Below are 18,358 nucleotides of genomic sequence, written 5' to 3'. Positions count from 1 at the left end.
GTCATGTGAAAGTGAGGGTCAGCATGTGATTGGATATATGTGTGTGTGTGTCTGTGGGTGTATGAGCAGAGAGACCAGTGTTCATCCGTAGGCCGGTGAATCAAATAGTTCTGGCAGAGGAAACAGTGGACTTCCTGTGCGAGGTCCATGGAGATCCGGCTCCTACCATCCGCTGGAGGCGTGAAGGGAGAGAGCTACCTCGCACCAGGTCAGAAACCAGCCTTGAGTCTGAGAACACACTAAAATATTTTTTGGAATTTTAAGCCTTTTTTTGTCACATGTATATTAGAGCACAGTGAAATTCTTTCTCTGCATTTAATCCATCTGGGGACGTGAGCGCACATACCCAGAGCAGTGGGCAGCTGTGCCGCAGTGCCTGGGGAGCAGCTGGGGGGGTTTGGTGCCTTGCTCAAGGGCACTTCAGCCATGGATGTAGAGGGAGGAGAAAGTGCTGTTCATTCACTCTCCCCACCCACACATTTTCCTGCTGGCCGAGGGAATCGAACCAGCAATCTTTTGGTCCCAAAGTTATTTCTCTCACCTTTAGGCCAAAAACTCTATTCACATTCTAAATAAATAAATAAATAAAAGATTGGACTCATTACCCATGTGATTCCTCTAAAGTGATAGTGTTTATTTTTTAATAAACACTGTCACCTTCAGGTGTGGCTACAAATATATATCTTTCAAAGGCACAGAAAAGTGTTTCATGGCCACAAATTATCATATTGTGTCCATGAGAGACCAAAGTCTTGGTCACAAATTGTGTAACAGGACACCACAACTGAATAAGTTGTGGGAATATTATACTTAATATTATTTTATCCACATTCACTGAATATGAGCAATCGTGCACTCTGATTGGCTACTCAACTACAAGGCAATCAGCTCATATTGCTGGGTTTCATGTGACGTCACATCCGCCTCATTAGTTACTCAAAACTTTAGCTGGTGGTCTGCCAAAGCTCAGTTGACAAAGCGTTTGTATGGGGAAGGTTCATTGCTCGCGCGAAAAATGCCTTACGCTTGTGTTGTTTTAGGTTGTTCGAATCGATCAAACCGTGAAACTGATAGTTTCTTCAGGGTTCTCCGTGAACTAATAAAAAAGGGTGAACGAACACAGGATTTGACAAAAATACCTTGAGAAAGGTGGCTTTTGAACCTCTCAGTGAAATCAAAGGGAGCCGAGTCGAAGCATGCTCGAGTTTGCAGTGATCACTTGGTGAAAGGTTCGTATCCCTCTCAGCTATGGCCTTAGGGTTTTCCAAGTATTTTTCTTGCTGTGTGTCATTATTTTACGGTACTTTTTTAAGCCATGAAGCGCTAAAGTCCCCGGCTGTTTCTTTATTTACTCCTCACAAAGTCCATATACATGAAGGTCACAACAAAATTCTTCTCCAGCCATACAATTACAATGCACCGTGATCACTTCTCCATCTTGTTTAACTAAGATCCAGGTCTTTAAAGGGCTTTCTGATGATCTTTGTGAATGATTTACCTGAGAGATAAGAGCCAACACAAGTGAGAATCAAGCCAACTGTTGTTTGTTTTCACTTCAACTTGCAGCGCTTCGTTGTAAAGATGTGAACAAAAAGCTTAAAAAAAAATACTTAGACGGGCAAAAACAATACAAGATTCATTGGGCAGCGACTTGATCCCGAGGTCCTTTACCCAGCCACATACAAAAAAGTTGTAAGCCTCCATACTCTTCCATGCTTTCATCCATTTTGCGGTGTAGAAGGACGTCTGCAACACCAGATAGTTCGAGATGTCGGGGAACTCGACTGAAGGGTAGTTTTCGAGATCATATGACAAATCCTTCTTTCCCAGACTGTAGGAGTCGATTCCATTGCACAGAGCAATCTTCTGAATAGATCTAAAGCGAGCAGTGGCTTCTAGATTACAAGCATACTCCAAGTTATTGCTAGTTGTTTGCACTACGGCAGCCTTTAGACCACCAGCTATTCCACTTCTGGTAAAACCACTAAGAAAAGTCACGTGACTGAAACCCGGCAATACCGTGAGTAGAGAAAAACAAAATGGCGGCGCATGTTGCTGAACCAACTGAGGACGAAATAAAAACTCTACTCGAAAACAAAACCCCAAAAATTGTTATCAAGTATTTAAAAGAAACAGAAGTAGCTAAAGGAATACAGGTTTTTTTTTGTCCCCCCAACAAATATCTTCTGTTCCACACTCCAGGCCAGTTGGGGGCGGTAATACACCTTTATGTTGGTTTGCCAACCACCAAAAAAAAAACCCCTAAAGTAGAAGAAAACCCCAAAAATACAAAAAAAAATCAAAATATGGAATAAAAGTATTTGATGGCCAGAACATATCTTTTTTCCCCCAATAATTATCGCATTTTTCACAAATTGCTCCTGTCATTTCGCCGGTTTGTTTACATTCTAAGCAGAAATTATTTTGTCAGACATTTTGTATAAAGTTTTTATTTATCGAATTTGCAAAAAATAAAATAAAAATGCTCTGTTTCTCAAAATCCAGTGAATGTGGATAGAATAAAACAGTTATTCCACTCAATCTTGCCATACATGGCTTATGGCTAACTCAGTGCTACGCGCCTCATCGGCTATCAGCTCATGTATGACTCAATTTCGTGGAATAACTGTTAAATATACATAGCTTCCAGTTGATTATTTGGCAGGAACGGATAAAAAAAAAGTCTAAGGTGATGCATGCTAATGGTATATCCCTGTCACAACACCAGTAGTGGCCACACTGACTATTCTAATTCTATTGAGTTCTCTGTGCCTGTTTAAAAGGGAACTGAAGGCAAATTTTTTATTATCAAAATTCTATGTATCTCATTTTATAAAATGTAGAAATGCATTTCTGATAGCTATTTTGTCACTGCTATAGCAAGTTATGAGTGTTTGAAATATGCCATGTAATATATCAGTCCATATGTCAAAGCAATGGCCATAAATGAAATTTGCTGAGACCTTTGCGAGACATCGTAGGACGGAAGTAAAATGTACAGCGGAAGTAAAACATATAGTGGAAATCAAAGTGACCAACATCTGCCAGCGTTGTCTTTCGAATGCTGATGTAATCAAGCCGGAAGTTTTCTGTGTCTGAAATCACTCCCTACTCACTGTATAGGGCACTACAGTGGTGCTTGAAAGTTTGTGAACTCTTGAGAATTTTCTATATTTCTGCATAAATATGACCTAAAACATTATCAGATTTTCTCACAAGTCCTACGTAAAAGTAGATAAAGAGAACCCAGTTAAACAAATGAGACAAAAATGTTATACTTGGTCATTTATTTATTGAGGAGAATGATCCAATATTACATATCTGTGAGTGGCAAAAGTATGTGAACCTCTAGGATTAGCAGTTAATTTGAAGGTGAAATTAGAGTCAGGTGTTTTCAATCAATGGGATGACAATCAGGTGTGAGTGGGCACCCTGTTTTATTTAAAGAACAGGGATCTATCAAAGTCTGATCTTCACAACACATGTTTGTGGAAGTGTATCATGGCACGAACAAAGGAGATTTCTGAGGACCTCAGAAAAATCGTTGTTGATGCTCATCAGGCTGGAAAAGGTTACAAAACCGTCTCTAAAGGGTTTGGACTCCACCAATCCACAGTCAGGCAGATTGTGTACAAATGGAGGAAATTCAAGACCATTGTTACCCTCCCCAGGAGTGGTCAACCAACAAAGATCACTCCAAGAGCAAGGCGTGTAATAGTTGGCGAGGTCACAAAGGACCCCAGGGTAACTTCTAAGCAACTGAAGGTCTCTCTCACACTGGCTAATGTTAATGTTCATGAGTCCACCATCAGGAGAACACTGAACAACAATGGTGTGCATGGCAGGGTAGCAAGGAGAAAGCCACTGCTCTTCAAAAAGAACATTGCTGCTCGTCTGCAGTTTGCTGAAGATCATGTGGACAAGCCAGAAGGCTATTGGAAAAATGTTTTGTGGGCGGATGAAACCAAAATAGAACTTTCTGGTTTAAATGAGAAGCGTTATGTTTGGAGAAAGAAAACACTGCATTCCAGCATAAGAACCTTATCCCATCTGTGAAACATGGTGGTGGTAGTATCATGATTTGGGCCTGTTTTGCTGCATCTGGGCCAGGACGGCTTGCCATCATTGATGGAACAATGAATTCTGAATTATACCAGCGAATTCTAAAGGAAAATATCAGGACATCTGTCCATGAACTGAATCTCAAGAGAAGGTCGGTCATGTGGCAAGACAACGACCCTAAGCACACAAGTCATTCTACCAAAGAATGGTTAAAGAAGAATAAAGTTAATGTTTTGGAATGGCCAAGTCAAAGTCCTGACCTTAATCCAATGGAAATGTTGTGGAAGGACCTGAAGCGAGCAGTTCATGTGAGGAAACCCACCAACATCCCAGAGTTGAAGCTGTTCTGTACGGAGGAACAGGCTAAAATTCCTCCAAGCCGGTGTGCAGGACTGATCAACAGTTACCGAAAACATTTAGTTGCAGTTATTGCTGCACAAGGGGGTCACACCAGATACTGAAAGCAAAGGTTCACATACTTTTGCCACTCACAGATATGTAATATTGGATTATTTTCCTCAATAAATAAATGACCAAGTAGAATATTTTTGTCTCATTTGTTTAACTGGGTTCTCTTTATCTACTTTTAGGACTTGTGTGAAAATCTGATGATGTTTTAGGTCATATTTATGCAGAAATATAGAAAATTCTAAAGGGTTCACAAACTATCAAGCACCACTGTATATAGTGGGGCCGCCATTTTGTAGTGCTGTCCGATACCTTATCGAGGATCATGTGGGAAATGCGCTCAGTATAATATGTATTTATCACAAAAATACATGCATGTGTTTATTATTTTGAAAACCCACCAGCTGTCTGATCTGGCACGGTTCAATTGTGCGACAGTAATGATGTAAATACCAGTGTGACGGACTAGTCCTTATCCTGTCGTCTTTCCAACTCTTCTCTACTCCATGTTGGTACGAAGTCGTATGGAATAATCTCCATCACTGATGAAGCTGGCAAATCTCGATATTAATCTAAATTGGAATGATATGGCGAGCTGGCCGCCGTATAAACAGTTTTCAAAATGGCGGCACTGACACTTCACGTTTGAAGTCTCGCACAAGTCTTATGAAGATCGTGCGGATAAGCGACGCCTGCCGTGGACCAAACGAACTACGTTCAACATGGCTAAAAAACAAAAAGGCCAATAAGTGTAATATAATATGCCAATACGAGTCACGATATAAGGTTAATAAAACCGAAAACATAATTGAATAACACATTAAGAAATAAAGCAAGTTTAAAAATGACTTCAGTTCCCCTTTAAATTACATTTATTGCCATGAGTTAAGTATTTTGTGACCACAAAATAGATCTTGAGAAACTTAATCAATAATTAATTGCCAGACGTTGTCCACTATGTCCCCTCAGCAGCTCCAGAGATCATAAAGCTCTTCAAACAATACACTGACTTAGGTGCTGACAGGAATGTTATGCATGTACATCATTTATTCAAGATAGTGAGGATTAGTTGTCATGGGGAAGCAAATTTCAATAAGCCAAACATTTGAGATGACAGTCACTGCCAAACAAATTGAAGTGGAAGCAATTATTTTTTATTTTCTGATGGAGAACCGATCATTTGGACTGTACTCATGTAATTATTCCATCCCGAAATGATTTTTATAAAGATAAAAAAGTATATAAAATATATAGATTAAAAATATAAAGATTAAAAAAATATATATCATCTTTTTTTATTAGAATGTTCTGTAATCCTGTTGAAAAAGATCATTCGTAGTAACCACGGTTATAGTCCCCCATCAGTCTGTGGATGGACAGAAATGCAGGCCAAATCTGGACAGTTGCAGTATGGTTTTAGAGGTGAGGACTGAAGAGTGATTGTATGTGAAATTCCTCACACCCCAAAGTCGTGATTTGTTCTTTTCTTTGCGTGGGTGTAGATTTGAGATCCGCAGTGACCACACGCTCCGTCTGGTGAAGGTACGAGAGGAGGACGAGGGGATTTACACGTGTGTGACGGAAAACAGCGTGGGGAGAACCGAGGCTTCGGCGACGCTGCAGGTCCACGGTACATATAAAAACACAAAGACACATCTTTTAAGACACACACCCAGTTCATACGATGCACATGTGGGCACTCTGCAGCACTCATAAAATATAAAGCAGATGTCTCTGTTAATGGGTTCATGTACGCTCATCCTTGATTTCCATTAAGCTGATCTGATTACGGCTCTTTGGGCCTGTCAGATGCCATCAGTGTTATCTGGGGGAATTCAGATGGAAGGACCGTGTTTATAAGCTTCTTGTTCTCCATCACAGACACTACATGCTGCTTGTGCTAAAGCATATGGATTACTACATCTGACAGCCATTAGGGAAGCAGTGCGGGCCAAGCAATAGAGAACAGAGTATTAACAGAATGCATGTGTGTTTGCTTGCATGTGGGTAAGTCTTTCTATCTTGACAGGGACCAAATGTCCCACCGAAGATATGAATATCTGAAGGTTTTGACTTTTTAGGGACATTTGGCGTGTCCCCACCAGGAAAAACGGCAGCTTTTACTTGCAACACTAAACCAGTCCAGATTAAACTGATGGTTAGATTTATTGTAGGAGTAGCATTCATGATTCTATCCACATTCACTGGATATGAGCAATCGCACGCTCTGATTGGCTACCCTGCTGCTAGGCTATACCATGAGTACAGGCCCGGCGCCAGGAACAGTTTACTAAGGGGGCAATTAGAAATCGCAAGGGGGCAAATATTTTTCATATAGTGTGTAGTAGTGATGGCGGTCTGACAACGTGTTTCAAACAATTAACTGCGCCAACCACAAAACCACGGCCCCGAAGGTTGCTTTAGTCCGGGAAAATCTCATCTCATTATCTCTAGCCGCTTTATCCTTCTACAGGGTCGCAGGCAAGCTGGAGCCTATCCCAGCTGACTACGGGCGAAAGGCGGGGTACACCCTGGACAAGTCGCCAGGTCATCACAGGGCTGACACATAGACACAGACAACCATTCACACTCACACCTACGGTCAATTTAGAATCACCAGTTAACCTAACCTGCATGTCTTTGGACTGTGGGGGAAACCGGAGCACCCAGAGGAAACCCACGCGGACACGGGGAGAACATGCAAACTCCACACAGAAAGGCCCTCGCCGGCCCCGGGGCTCGAACCCAGGACCTTCTTGCTGTGAGGCGACAGCGCTAACCACTACACCACCGTGCCGCCCTCCGGGAAAATCATGTGGCATATTACCAGGGCAGTTGCGCTTCATCAACCCCCGTGCCCACCTGTTAACCCTCCCCTCCAGTTTTCTCACAGACACGCGTTACAACCAGAAAGATGCCAAACATAAAACAACACACACAAACCTACAGGCAAGTCCTTTAAATTTAAAATACATACAAATAGCTCCGCGGCATGAAAACAAAACGTCAATGCAAGTCTAAGGTACTTGGCTCGGCGGCCAAAATCATAATTTAAAAAAATCAACAGACCCCGCGGCTGCACCAGTAATAGCCTTCCTGACTCGCACAGAGTCAACGCTAACCACTTAATCCGCGATCCCAGTTTAGGCGTGTAGGGGACTAAACACTCTGAAGTGATGAATTTTCACCCCCGCTGCATGGGGGGTGACGTCAACGACACATATTTTTACGCTATTTGCGCACAAAGCGGACCATATATGAACACATACACCAACATAAACGGAGATAAACTTAGCCTACAAAGAAAGAAAATGAATTCACAATATTGTGATTGAATTCGTTTAATTCGGAGGGAGAAAGACTACTCCCGTAAACTAACTGCATATTACAGGATATTGCAGAGACAGTGCACTTGTAAGTGTGCATGTAAAACCCCCGCCCGCCCGCACGACCCCTCCCCTTGTCCTTATCACAGGTCTGTGTGCGCGCGGCTGTGTCAGCATTTCACACATACACCCACAATAACTAGTCCCCAGTAGTTAGGATTGATACATATGTCTAAAACAGGATTAATATTAAATTCAGGCTTTTTGAAATAATCCTACCTTAATACAGTTGAATTCTACGATTGCAACGTAAGAATCATAACAACCAATCAGGTTTGTTCTACCGTGCCAGTTTTAGTAGTGATTTATGTGAAATGTATTTTTGTGCAATGCGCAACCACTTAATATTTCGTATTTGAAAATTCAAATTATTAATACGTCTATAATACATTATATTTTCATAAGAAAACAATTAAGTGATCTGAGTCTCCGTTGAGGGGGCGGGGCTGTAGCCACGAGGGGGCGACGCCCCCTTTCGCCCCCCCATGGCGCCGGGCCTGCATGAGTATATACCGTGAGTAGAGAAAAACAAAATGGCAAAACGTGTTGCTGAACCAACTGAGGACGAAATAAAAACTACTCAAAAACAAAACCCCCAAAAAATACAAAAATAAAAAGCAACAAAATATGGAATGAAAGTATTTGATGGTAAGGACGTATCTTTTCTTATTTTTCAAGAATTATTCTCGCATTTTTCACAAATTGCTCCTGTCATTTCACCGGTTTGTTTACATTCTAAGCAGAAATGACTTTCTCAGACATTTTGTATAAAGTTTTTATTTATCGAATTTGCAAAAAATAAAAATAAAAATGCTCCGTTTCTCAAAATCCAGTGAATGTGGATAGAATAAAAGTTATTCCACTCAGTCTTGCCAGTCTTGTCTACAGCTCGATTTCGTGGATTAACTGTAAATTAGCTGCATTAGTAATGACGTCAACTGAAGGTCCTCAGATAGCTGGTAAAACAAAATGTTGTGACAAATAAGTGCTGGGTTTTTTTTTCTAACACTTTTAACTCAGGTTCAAAGTAGACTGCTTTTCAGATTTTTCAAATGTAGGTCATAAAAAGAATTTTCCCCGACACCCAGTTATTTTTGTTTAGTGGACCGAAAACAACTGAATTCGAATCACAGACTTCCAATTTTATTCAGTTTTAATAGAACAATTAATGAATTATGGCCACGTGGCCCTAAATTCTCCGCTATTTTTTCCTGCTTCACCATGACGCAATTCAAAATATTACGTCATGCATGACGTGGTGGGCTTTCTCCGTTCGCGCAAGGCATTGTGGGATACAAATTTGAAACAGGAGAGAAAAATGGAGGACGTGAGTGTGCGAATTAAACGTGAAAGACTGACTACAGTAACGGAAAGTGAGAAGAAAAGACGCTTTTTTCTTTTTTTTTTCGTTTCTGTTTCCGGTTGAGAGTTTGTCGTGCGCGGTCTGGCTGCCGCTTCTCACCAGAGCTTTTTTATTTTATTTTATTTCTTTTTCTATTTTTTTTTCTGTGTTTGTGTAGTTCGATGTTTGTTTGAGTGTTTTCTCCACCGGTTGTGGTGTAGCTCCTGACCTAGTTTTGGGCGTCGGTTCCCTCCAGGCCTTGGTTCGCTGTGGGCGATGCCTGCGCTCCCAGCTATGGACTGCAGTGAGCTCGTTGCTCATTTTACATCGTGGTTGTCCAGCGCTTTAACGCTTGGCGTGATGTTCCGAGCGATGTTGCTCGGTGGTGTCGCGGCGGCTGTGCAGGCGGTTTGGGACATACCAGCGCTCGGTGTGGCGGAGCTTCTCTGCTCGCTGTGTGGATCCAGGGTGTGGTGTTCGAGTGATGTTGCTGATGGCGTCATGGCGGCGGTGCTGGAGATGTGGGACTTGTTTTCGTGCGCCTTTTGGTGGGTCTGTGGCTGCTACACCACGGGAATTACATCCTGACCCCTACTTGGTGGACTTTTTACTTTATTTATTTATTTATTTATTTATTTTTCCTTGTCTATATTGTAAAGCGTCCTTGGGTTTTTTGAAAGGCACTATATAAATTTAACTTATTATTATTATTATTATTATTATTACTATTATTATTGTTATTATTATTATTGTTATGTTATATACGAAGGAAAGGAAACGCAGGACCAAACTAATAAATATCGGCGCTCAGCGAGCACCTCGGTGTGATCAGCTGTTCGTTTAGCGACAGAATGATGGAACTGTCAGTGCACGCTCAAAGGTAAACCTGCGCATGCGCACACACACGGACTTCCTCTGTCTGCTTGACTGCGCGAAGCGAGCGATTTCATGCACATTATTTGCTTTAATCCCCTCAAATTAAATAACTTCCCAGCCACAGAATGGCCTGATATTTTGTAAGATATTACAGAAATAAACATATATCACAATCACCACATTTCAGAGGGAACTAAATTTCACCCATTTTATGAAACTGAAAGGCCGTCTAGCTTTAAGATTAGGTGTAGGTTTAGGATTATTTATGTCCATTAACGCACAAGTCAACAGAAATATCTCACAAAGATTACAAAACCAGCATGCATTTGTATGTAAGAGAGAACAAGAGAGACTGGAAGAGATTTCAAGGCTTTTTGAAATGGTTATGAGGCTTAATGAGATAAAATCGTCCCATTGTTCTTACTGTATTTCAGTGAAATAGAGATGGAAGTTTCAATTAACATCCATCAACAGTCAGACAGAGAGTGAAACCCAGATGCTTTTGGAAGAGTATAGCCTTTTCTCCTCATAATGGACGCCTCGTCTCGGTCATCATCTTTAAAGTGTCCTCTGCTCAGTAAGCCCTGGAATGACTTAATGTCCTCCAGATTATGGCTTGGCTACCCACACATCTGTTGTTTTTCCATTTATCAAGTGAGAGTAAATGTTTAAAGCCTGAAAAAAAAAAAAAGACCTCCCATGACTTAGTGACTCAGTCATGTGACTACTAAAGAACCCCACTGTCTCGATCATCCAAAATTTATCAGACATGGAACACAGAATGGCAAATGAGGCGTGGAGGTGATATTAAGTTCAAACTCTAAATATTTCATCCTTCAGAGGAAGATTTCTTCTGTATGGCTCATTATCTCAGTCTCTAAATCTGATGTACACTTTCTGGTCCTGTATCTGGATGGCTGCATTAATTGGTCCCCTGGTTCTCTCTCTCTCTTTCTCTCTCTCTCTCTCGTATTATGGTAATAGGCCCTTTATTCTATCCTTTTTGTCTCTGGAATGGGGTGGTAATCGTTCGCTTGCCACACAAAACAATTGTTATCTTCGAATTCAGTTTTCCTGCTTGCCTTCACAGTGTAAGTGCTTATTTGTGTGGGAGTATGATAGTTCACTCTAGATTCTCTCTCCAGTTCTTTTTCTCACACCATCTATAACATGCCTGCTATGTTTATATGCCTGCTGTGAAATTTCTTGAGCAGCAGGATAGAAGACTGGTTATCAAAACAAAGGCCCACACAGCACTCAGCTCTGGGGCTTATTAATCCATAGGACAGCTGTGAGGTGGATACTTCACGGTTTGCCGATTGATGAAAATACAGATCATCTCTGAGAACTTGTGGAAAATGTAATTTATTTAATTTATACTTTTAACAGGAGACCAAACACAGGGGGGAAAAAAGCAGCTAATATGGCCTGGTTTGTAATCTTTTTGCTGCTGCCAGCTCTCACATTTGCTAAAGCTGTCTTGCCAAAACAAGTTCCAGCACTGTGTATAAGCAGGGGATAAATTAGATGGGAGTGCAAGGGAGAGGAGCTCCTGTGCTATAATTTGATAGAGATGTAAATCATAGCCTGGCATAATGGTAATAATAATAATAATTTTGATGTAATAGAGTTTCGTGCTGCTTTACAGTGGGATGCTTTCATATCAAAATTGTAAAAGGTTTTCCTTCACTCGAGACAACTGCTGGATATAAATTTGATCATTAAAGCAAAAATGTGTTAATTTTGCTACTTTAACGTACGCTACTGACAAATTAAGGTCAGGCTCAGCTGCAGTTAATTCGATTCAATTAAGTCCTTAGTGGATTCAGAAAGTATTCCGACACCTTCAGTTTCTGCACAAGTTATTGTGTTATAGATTACATTCAGTCTGAAGGAGTCACACTGTTGGGTGAAGCAAATTTGAACTCAAGTGCATCCGGTTTGCTTTGATTTTTTTTTTTGTGATATACAGTACTGTGCAAAAGTCTGAGGCACCCTATTTTTTTCATACAAACTTTCCATCCATCCATTATCCGTAACGCTTATCCTGTGCAGGGTCGTGGGCAAGCTGGAGCCTACCCCAGCTGACTGTTGCCCCTTTTCCACCAAAGCAGTTCCAGGGCTGGTTCGGGGCCAGTGCTTAGTTTGGAACCAGGTTTTCTGTTTCCACTGACAAAGAACTGGCTCTGGGGCCAGAAAAAACAGTTCCAGGCTAGCACCAACTCTCTGCTGGGCCAGAGGAAAGAACCGCTTACATCAGCAGGGGGGCGGAGTTGTTAAGACCAACAACAATAACAAGACCGCGAAAGATCGCCATTTTTAAGCGATGAGAAGCAGCAGCTGTACAAACGCGAAGTCAGCCATTATTATTATTGTGGTTGTTGCTGCTGCTTCTTCCGTGTTGTTTTTGCTTCGATATTCGTGCCAAGGTTTATGCAAACGTAGCGACGTAACTGACGTATACAGCGATGTAATGACGTGGCTTCCCTTAGCACCGTGAGCTATGGAAAAGCAAACTGGTTCTCAGTTGGCTCGCAAGTTGAACGAGTTGTGAACCATCACCAGCACTGGCCCTGAACCAGCCCTGGAACTGATTTGGTGGAAAAGGGGTACATGTGTGAGAGGCGGGTAAACCCTGGACAAGTCACCAGATCATCACAGGGCTGACACATAAAGACAAACAGCCATTCACATTCACACCTACGGTTAATTTAGAGCCACCAATTGCTGGGTTTCAGTCCCATGACTTTTCTTAGCAGTTTTACCGGAAATGAAATAGCTGGTGGTCTAAAGGCTGCTGTAGTGCAAACAACTAGCGATAACTTATCAGAGTATGCTCATAATCTAGAAGCCACTGCTTGCTTTAGATCTATTCAGAAGATTGCTATGTGCAATGGAATCGACCCCTACAGTCTGGGAAAGAAGGATTTGTCATATGATCTCGAAAACTACCCTTCAGTCGAGTTCCCCGACATCTCGAACTATCTGGTGTTGCAGACGTCCTTCTACACCGCAAAACAGATGAAAGCGTGGAAGAGTATGGAGGCTTACAACTTTTTTTGAATGTGGCTGGGTAAAGGACCTCGGGATCAAGTCGCTGCCCAATGAATCCTGTATTGTTTTTGCCCGTGTAAATAATTTTTTTTTTTTAAAGCTTTCTGTCCACATCTTTACAACAAAGCGCTGCAAGTTGAAGTGTAAACAAACAACAGTTGGCTTGATTCTCACTTGTGTTGGCTCTTATCTCTCAGGTAAATCATTCACAAAGATCATCAGAAACCCCTTTAAAGACCTGGATCTTAGTTAAACAAGATGGAGAAGTGATCACGGCGCATTGTAATTGTATGGCTGGGTAAGAATTTCGTTGCGACCTTCATGCATGTGGACTTTATGAGGAGTGAGTAGTAAACAAAGAAACAAGTGGGGACTTTAGTGCTTCGTGACTAAAAAAAAAAAAAAAGTACTGTAAAATAATAACACATAGCAAGAAAAGTACTTGGAAAACCCTAAGGCCATAGCTGAAATACAAACCTTTCACCAAGTGATCACTGCAAACTCGAGCATGCTTCGACTCGGCTCCCTTCGATTTCAGTCAGAGGTTCAAATGCCACTTTTCTTGACGTCTTTTTGTGAAATCCTGTGTTCATTCACCCTTTTTTATAAGTTCACGGGGAACCCTGAAGAAACTTTTATCAGTTTCACAGTTTGATCAATTCGAACAACCTAAAACAACGCAAGCGTCAGGCATTTTTCGTGCGAGCAATGAACCTTCTCTGTACAAACGCTTTGTCAACTGAGCTTTGGTAGACCACCAGCTAAAGTTTTGAATAACTAATGAGGCGGATGTGACGTCACGTGAAACCCAGCAATTAGCCTAACCTGCATGTCTTTGGACTGTGGGGGAAACCGGAGCACCCAGAGGAAACCCACGCAGACACAGGGAGAACATGCAAACTCCACACAGAAAGGCCCCCACTGGCCACTGGGCTCAAACCCAGAACCTTCTTCCTGTGAGGTGACAGTGCTAACCACTACACCACCGTGCCGCCCATACAAACTTTGTTATAGATTTCTATCTTATGACTTCTACATTATCGAGTCAGTACAAAAACATTGTAGAGTCCAAATGTTCATTTTCCAGCACAGAATTAAATGTTACAGGAAAAAAAAAGTTTGTATCTGAGCAGCATATTCCATAAGAGAGCACTTTTCAGATTAAAAAAAAAAACGTAATGAAGGCTACTGGGTTTTGGTGCAAAATGAGGAAGCAACTGTGACAGTAAAGTGTCCAGAAGAACTGTAGCTGGTTCTGCTCAGTAAAACCTCCAGCTCATTTCCTTATAAAACTGCACTCACTGTACCTGAGACTACTGGGTTTTTTTGTTTGTTTTTTTAAACCAAAGGGTCACCTCACACCAAATATTGACTTTGTTTAATTTATTATGGCTTACTGCTTACTGTTTATAGTATTTTTTTTAAATGTTGAAACATTTCATTTCATTATTTTTAAGTCATTTTTGGTCGACAGCATTTCTTTACACGTGCCTAAGACTTTTGCATAGAACTGTATATAACTGGAGTTTCACCTGTGGCAAATTATGGTGACTCCAGGTAGATGATTAGAGTCCCTTGCACGCCATGTATTGTCGGAAAAAATATTCACACAGGTCATTAAATACATGCGTTCTTATTAATCTTTACACACCAAGAATGAAATTCAGTACAATGAAAAATTAAAATCCATCTTGTTTGGGAAAATGATGACCTGACCGAACAAATGATGGTTCCACTGATATCACACAACAGAACAACAAGCATAAAAAGCAGATAAGATGGCCTCAAATGTAGTGGTGAGCCTCTGCTATGCGCTAGCGTCACTCTCGTCTGGGAGCTGAGCAGCTGTATTTCACCCATGAACACAACACCATGAGCGTTGCTTTTTTTCTTGTTGTCTAGCATCCCATCTGTCAGCTTCAACTCCTGGATGAGATCATGAAACTTTCCCTGTTTTCATCTTCATTCCAACAACAGGTGTACCTAAAACGTTCTCTTTCTTGGAAGCATGTCTATAAATATTATATCTTCATCACTACTAGATGACTACATAATTTATTCAGGACACTACTGACAGTGGGCGGCACGGTGGTGTAGTGGTTAGCGCTGTCGCCTCACAGCAAGAAGGTTCGGGTTTGAGCCCCGTGGCCGGCGAGGGCCTTTCTGTGCAGAGTTTGCATGTTCTCCCCGTGTCCGCGTGGGTTTCCTCCGGGTGCTCTGATTTCCCCCACAGTCCAAAGATATGCAGGTTAGGTTAACTGGTGTCTCTAAATTGACCATAGGTGTGAATGGTTGTCTGTGTCTATGTGTCAGCCCTGTGATGACCTGGTGACTTGTCCAGGGTGTACCCCGCCTTTTGCCCTTAGTCAGCTGGGATAGGCTCCAGCTTGCCTGCGACCCTGTAGAACAGGATAAAGCAGCTAGAGATAATGAGATGAGAGATATTTAAAAATTTGCATCGGATGCTGTATGCATCCTCCATGTGAAAATATCGCACACAGATTTTTTACATTTTTGCATCTCAACTCAATTTCATGTCGTATCTGGTGTGTACAGGCTTTAAATACATAATTTAGAAAGGCACACATCTGTGTTTGTAAGGTTCCACAATTCACAATGCACGTTTGACCAAAAACCAGGCCGTGATGTCCAAGAAACTCTCCACAGACCTCCATGATCAGATATTGTTGAGACATAGATCTGGGCAGGGGTATAAAACCATTGCTAAAGCTTTGAACATTGCCAGGAGCACAGTGGGCTCCATCAATGTGAAATGGAATACATTTGGAAGCAGTAGGACTCTCTCTGAGTTTGTGAGCAAACTCAGTAACCAGGATAGACGGGCTTTGGTAAGGAAGGTGACGGAGAACCCAGTGACCACTTCAACAGACTTTCAGCAGTCCTCCAGAGAGATGGGATAACCTGCCAGAAGGACAACCATTCTCCATCAATCAGGCCTTTATGGTAAGTGACTAGACAGAAGCTACTCCTGAGTAAAAGGCATATGGATGGCACTTAAAGACTCTAAGAGCATGAGGAAAACATTCACTGGTGACTGAAGGCTTTGGGCAGAATTCCAAGTGTACTGCTCATCAGCTGGTACTACCATCCCTATGAATGGGAGAGTAGGAGAAATTGTTCAATGCTAGCTAACCAGGCTCTCAAGGTGTTAGGGCCAGCCAGCATACCTCCAGAATTTGATCTGCCTCTACACGCCAGCCAGATCCCTATGCTCCACTACTACTGATCACCTGGCCTCTCCTCCTCTCCGCTCCTACCCAGCCCACTCAAGACTGCTGTCTGTCCTAGTTCCCCATTGGTGGAATTACCTTCCCATTGAGGTCAGAACTGCCGACTCCCTGACCACCTTCAGGTGCAGACTGAAGACTCACCTCTTCAGGCTGCACCGCTCCCCTTCCTCCCTCCCAAAACTGCGTTTCGGTCTAGACCAACCCAGGCTGTGTACTGTCTAACCTGGAGTTAGCTGTTTGAGTTCTCTATTTAGTTGTACTTTATATGGTTGGTTTGTTTCCTTGGCCGTTTGAGTATTGATACTTCAACAGAATATTACACTTGATGTTATTCTGTCACTTGTCAGTTGGCACTAGAACTTTCTTGTCTAGAAGTTCAGCACTTCTTGTACCTGACTTTTGCACTCGTTGTATGTCGCGCTGGATAATAGTGTCTGCTAAATGCCATGTTATGTAATATAATGTAATACTGGTCTACAGCCAAAATGCTTCCAAAATAAATATAGTCAAACTTTACTAATTCTGGGTCGCTGAGAATGAAAATGAAACTTAAAATTGTTCATTGGCTTTAGTTTTCAAGATTGGCTCTATGAATAAATCTATGGTTAGGTTTGGATAGTACTTAATTTTTTGGCAAAACAATGAATGATGCAATCTGAAGCCGGTATTGCATCATACATGATATCATGTTATTCCTAGAAGTTACTGATGATGCAATCATAAGTCAACTTACATCACTTTGCTGAACAAATTGCCCTATATCAGCTCAAAAAAAAAAAATCATACAGTGCTTTGCACTCGAGATTAAGTCTTTGCTTGACAAGCTTGACAAGAGATGCTCCATTTCATGAATACAAGAGACAAGCTGCCAAAAAGCACTGAGTACACACTGAATAAGGACTAAACCTGTTCAGTACTTGTACATAATTGTTTTTTGCCATTTGGTTCATAATACATTTTATTTCTATAAACTCTTTGCTGATTTGCTAGTGTTACATAAAGAGAACAGGTGAAATATTATATAAACCAACCATAAACTCCTGAAGAGACCTAGGGTTACAATTTATACTTAAAACGTTACTATCTACACAATGTACATAAGTATAAAATGTAAAATCTTAAATATCTTGGAAGCCGTAGCCAATCAGCTGTTTTAATTGTCATATTTGAATTCAACACACCAAATTTCATAACAAACAGCCAATTTCATCTCTGAACAGACAACTTCTGAAAAATTGTTGACCAGTGTAAGTACTGTAATGCTCAAATTCAGGTACAGTTTGTAGAAACCTGCTCAAGAAGACTTGATGCTGTAATTGCTGTAAAAGATGCTTCTACAAATTACTGAATAAAAGGTCTGAATAGCTTCTTCATGAAAGATTTCAGTTTATTCAGATATTCAGATTACTGTATATTCAGACATGAATGGCCAAAAAAAGTCAACTTAATCCATCTTACATGTCATTTATAACACAATAAATTGTGCAAATAATTTAAAGTGGTCTGCATACTTTCCAAATCCAGTGTACACTGAAAACCTTTTTTTTTCCCCCTACAAATTTCCTTGGGCGGCACGGTGGTGTAGTGGTTAGCGCTGTCGCTTCACAGCAAGAAGGTCCGGGTTCGAGCCCCGTGGCCGGCGAGGGCCTTTCTGTGTGGAGTTTGCATGTTCTCCCCGTGTCCGCGTGGGTTTCCTCCGGGTGCTCCGGTTTCCCCCGCAGTCCAAAGACATGCAGGTTAGGTTAACTGGTGACTCTAAATTGACCGTAGGTGTGGATGTGAGTGTGAATGGTTGTCTGTGTCTGTGTCAGCCCTGTGATGACCTGGCGACTTGTCCAGGATGTACCCCGCCTTTCGCCTGTAGTAAGCTGGGATAGGCTCCAGCTTGCCTGCTACGCTGTAGAACAGGATAAAGCAGCTAGAGATAATGAGATGAGATGAATTTCCTTAATATCAGTGTTGATAACTCTACATATTAA

General features: G+C 41.6%; 1 protein-coding gene across 1 annotated transcript in view; it reads left to right on the top strand.

Annotated features, from left to right (window-relative positions):
* Nucleotides 1-18,358, top strand: part of zgc:77784 (uncharacterized protein LOC402947 homolog) — a 285,186-nt gene that overhangs the window by 134,766 nt on the left and 132,062 nt on the right. Inside the window, exons 5-6 of the mRNA XM_060943465.1 lie at nucleotides 70-208; nucleotides 5,973-6,100. Coding sequence (XP_060799448.1) covers nucleotides 70-208; nucleotides 5,973-6,100 — 267 coding nt within the window. The remainder of the gene's footprint in view (nucleotides 1-69; nucleotides 209-5,972; nucleotides 6,101-18,358) is intronic.

Source organism: Neoarius graeffei, chromosome 17 (assembly GCF_027579695.1).
Source record: "Neoarius graeffei isolate fNeoGra1 chromosome 17, fNeoGra1.pri, whole genome shotgun sequence".
Taxonomy (NCBI): domain Eukaryota; kingdom Metazoa; phylum Chordata; class Actinopteri; order Siluriformes; family Ariidae; genus Neoarius; species Neoarius graeffei.
This window is presented reverse-complemented; position numbering and strand designations above follow the sequence as displayed.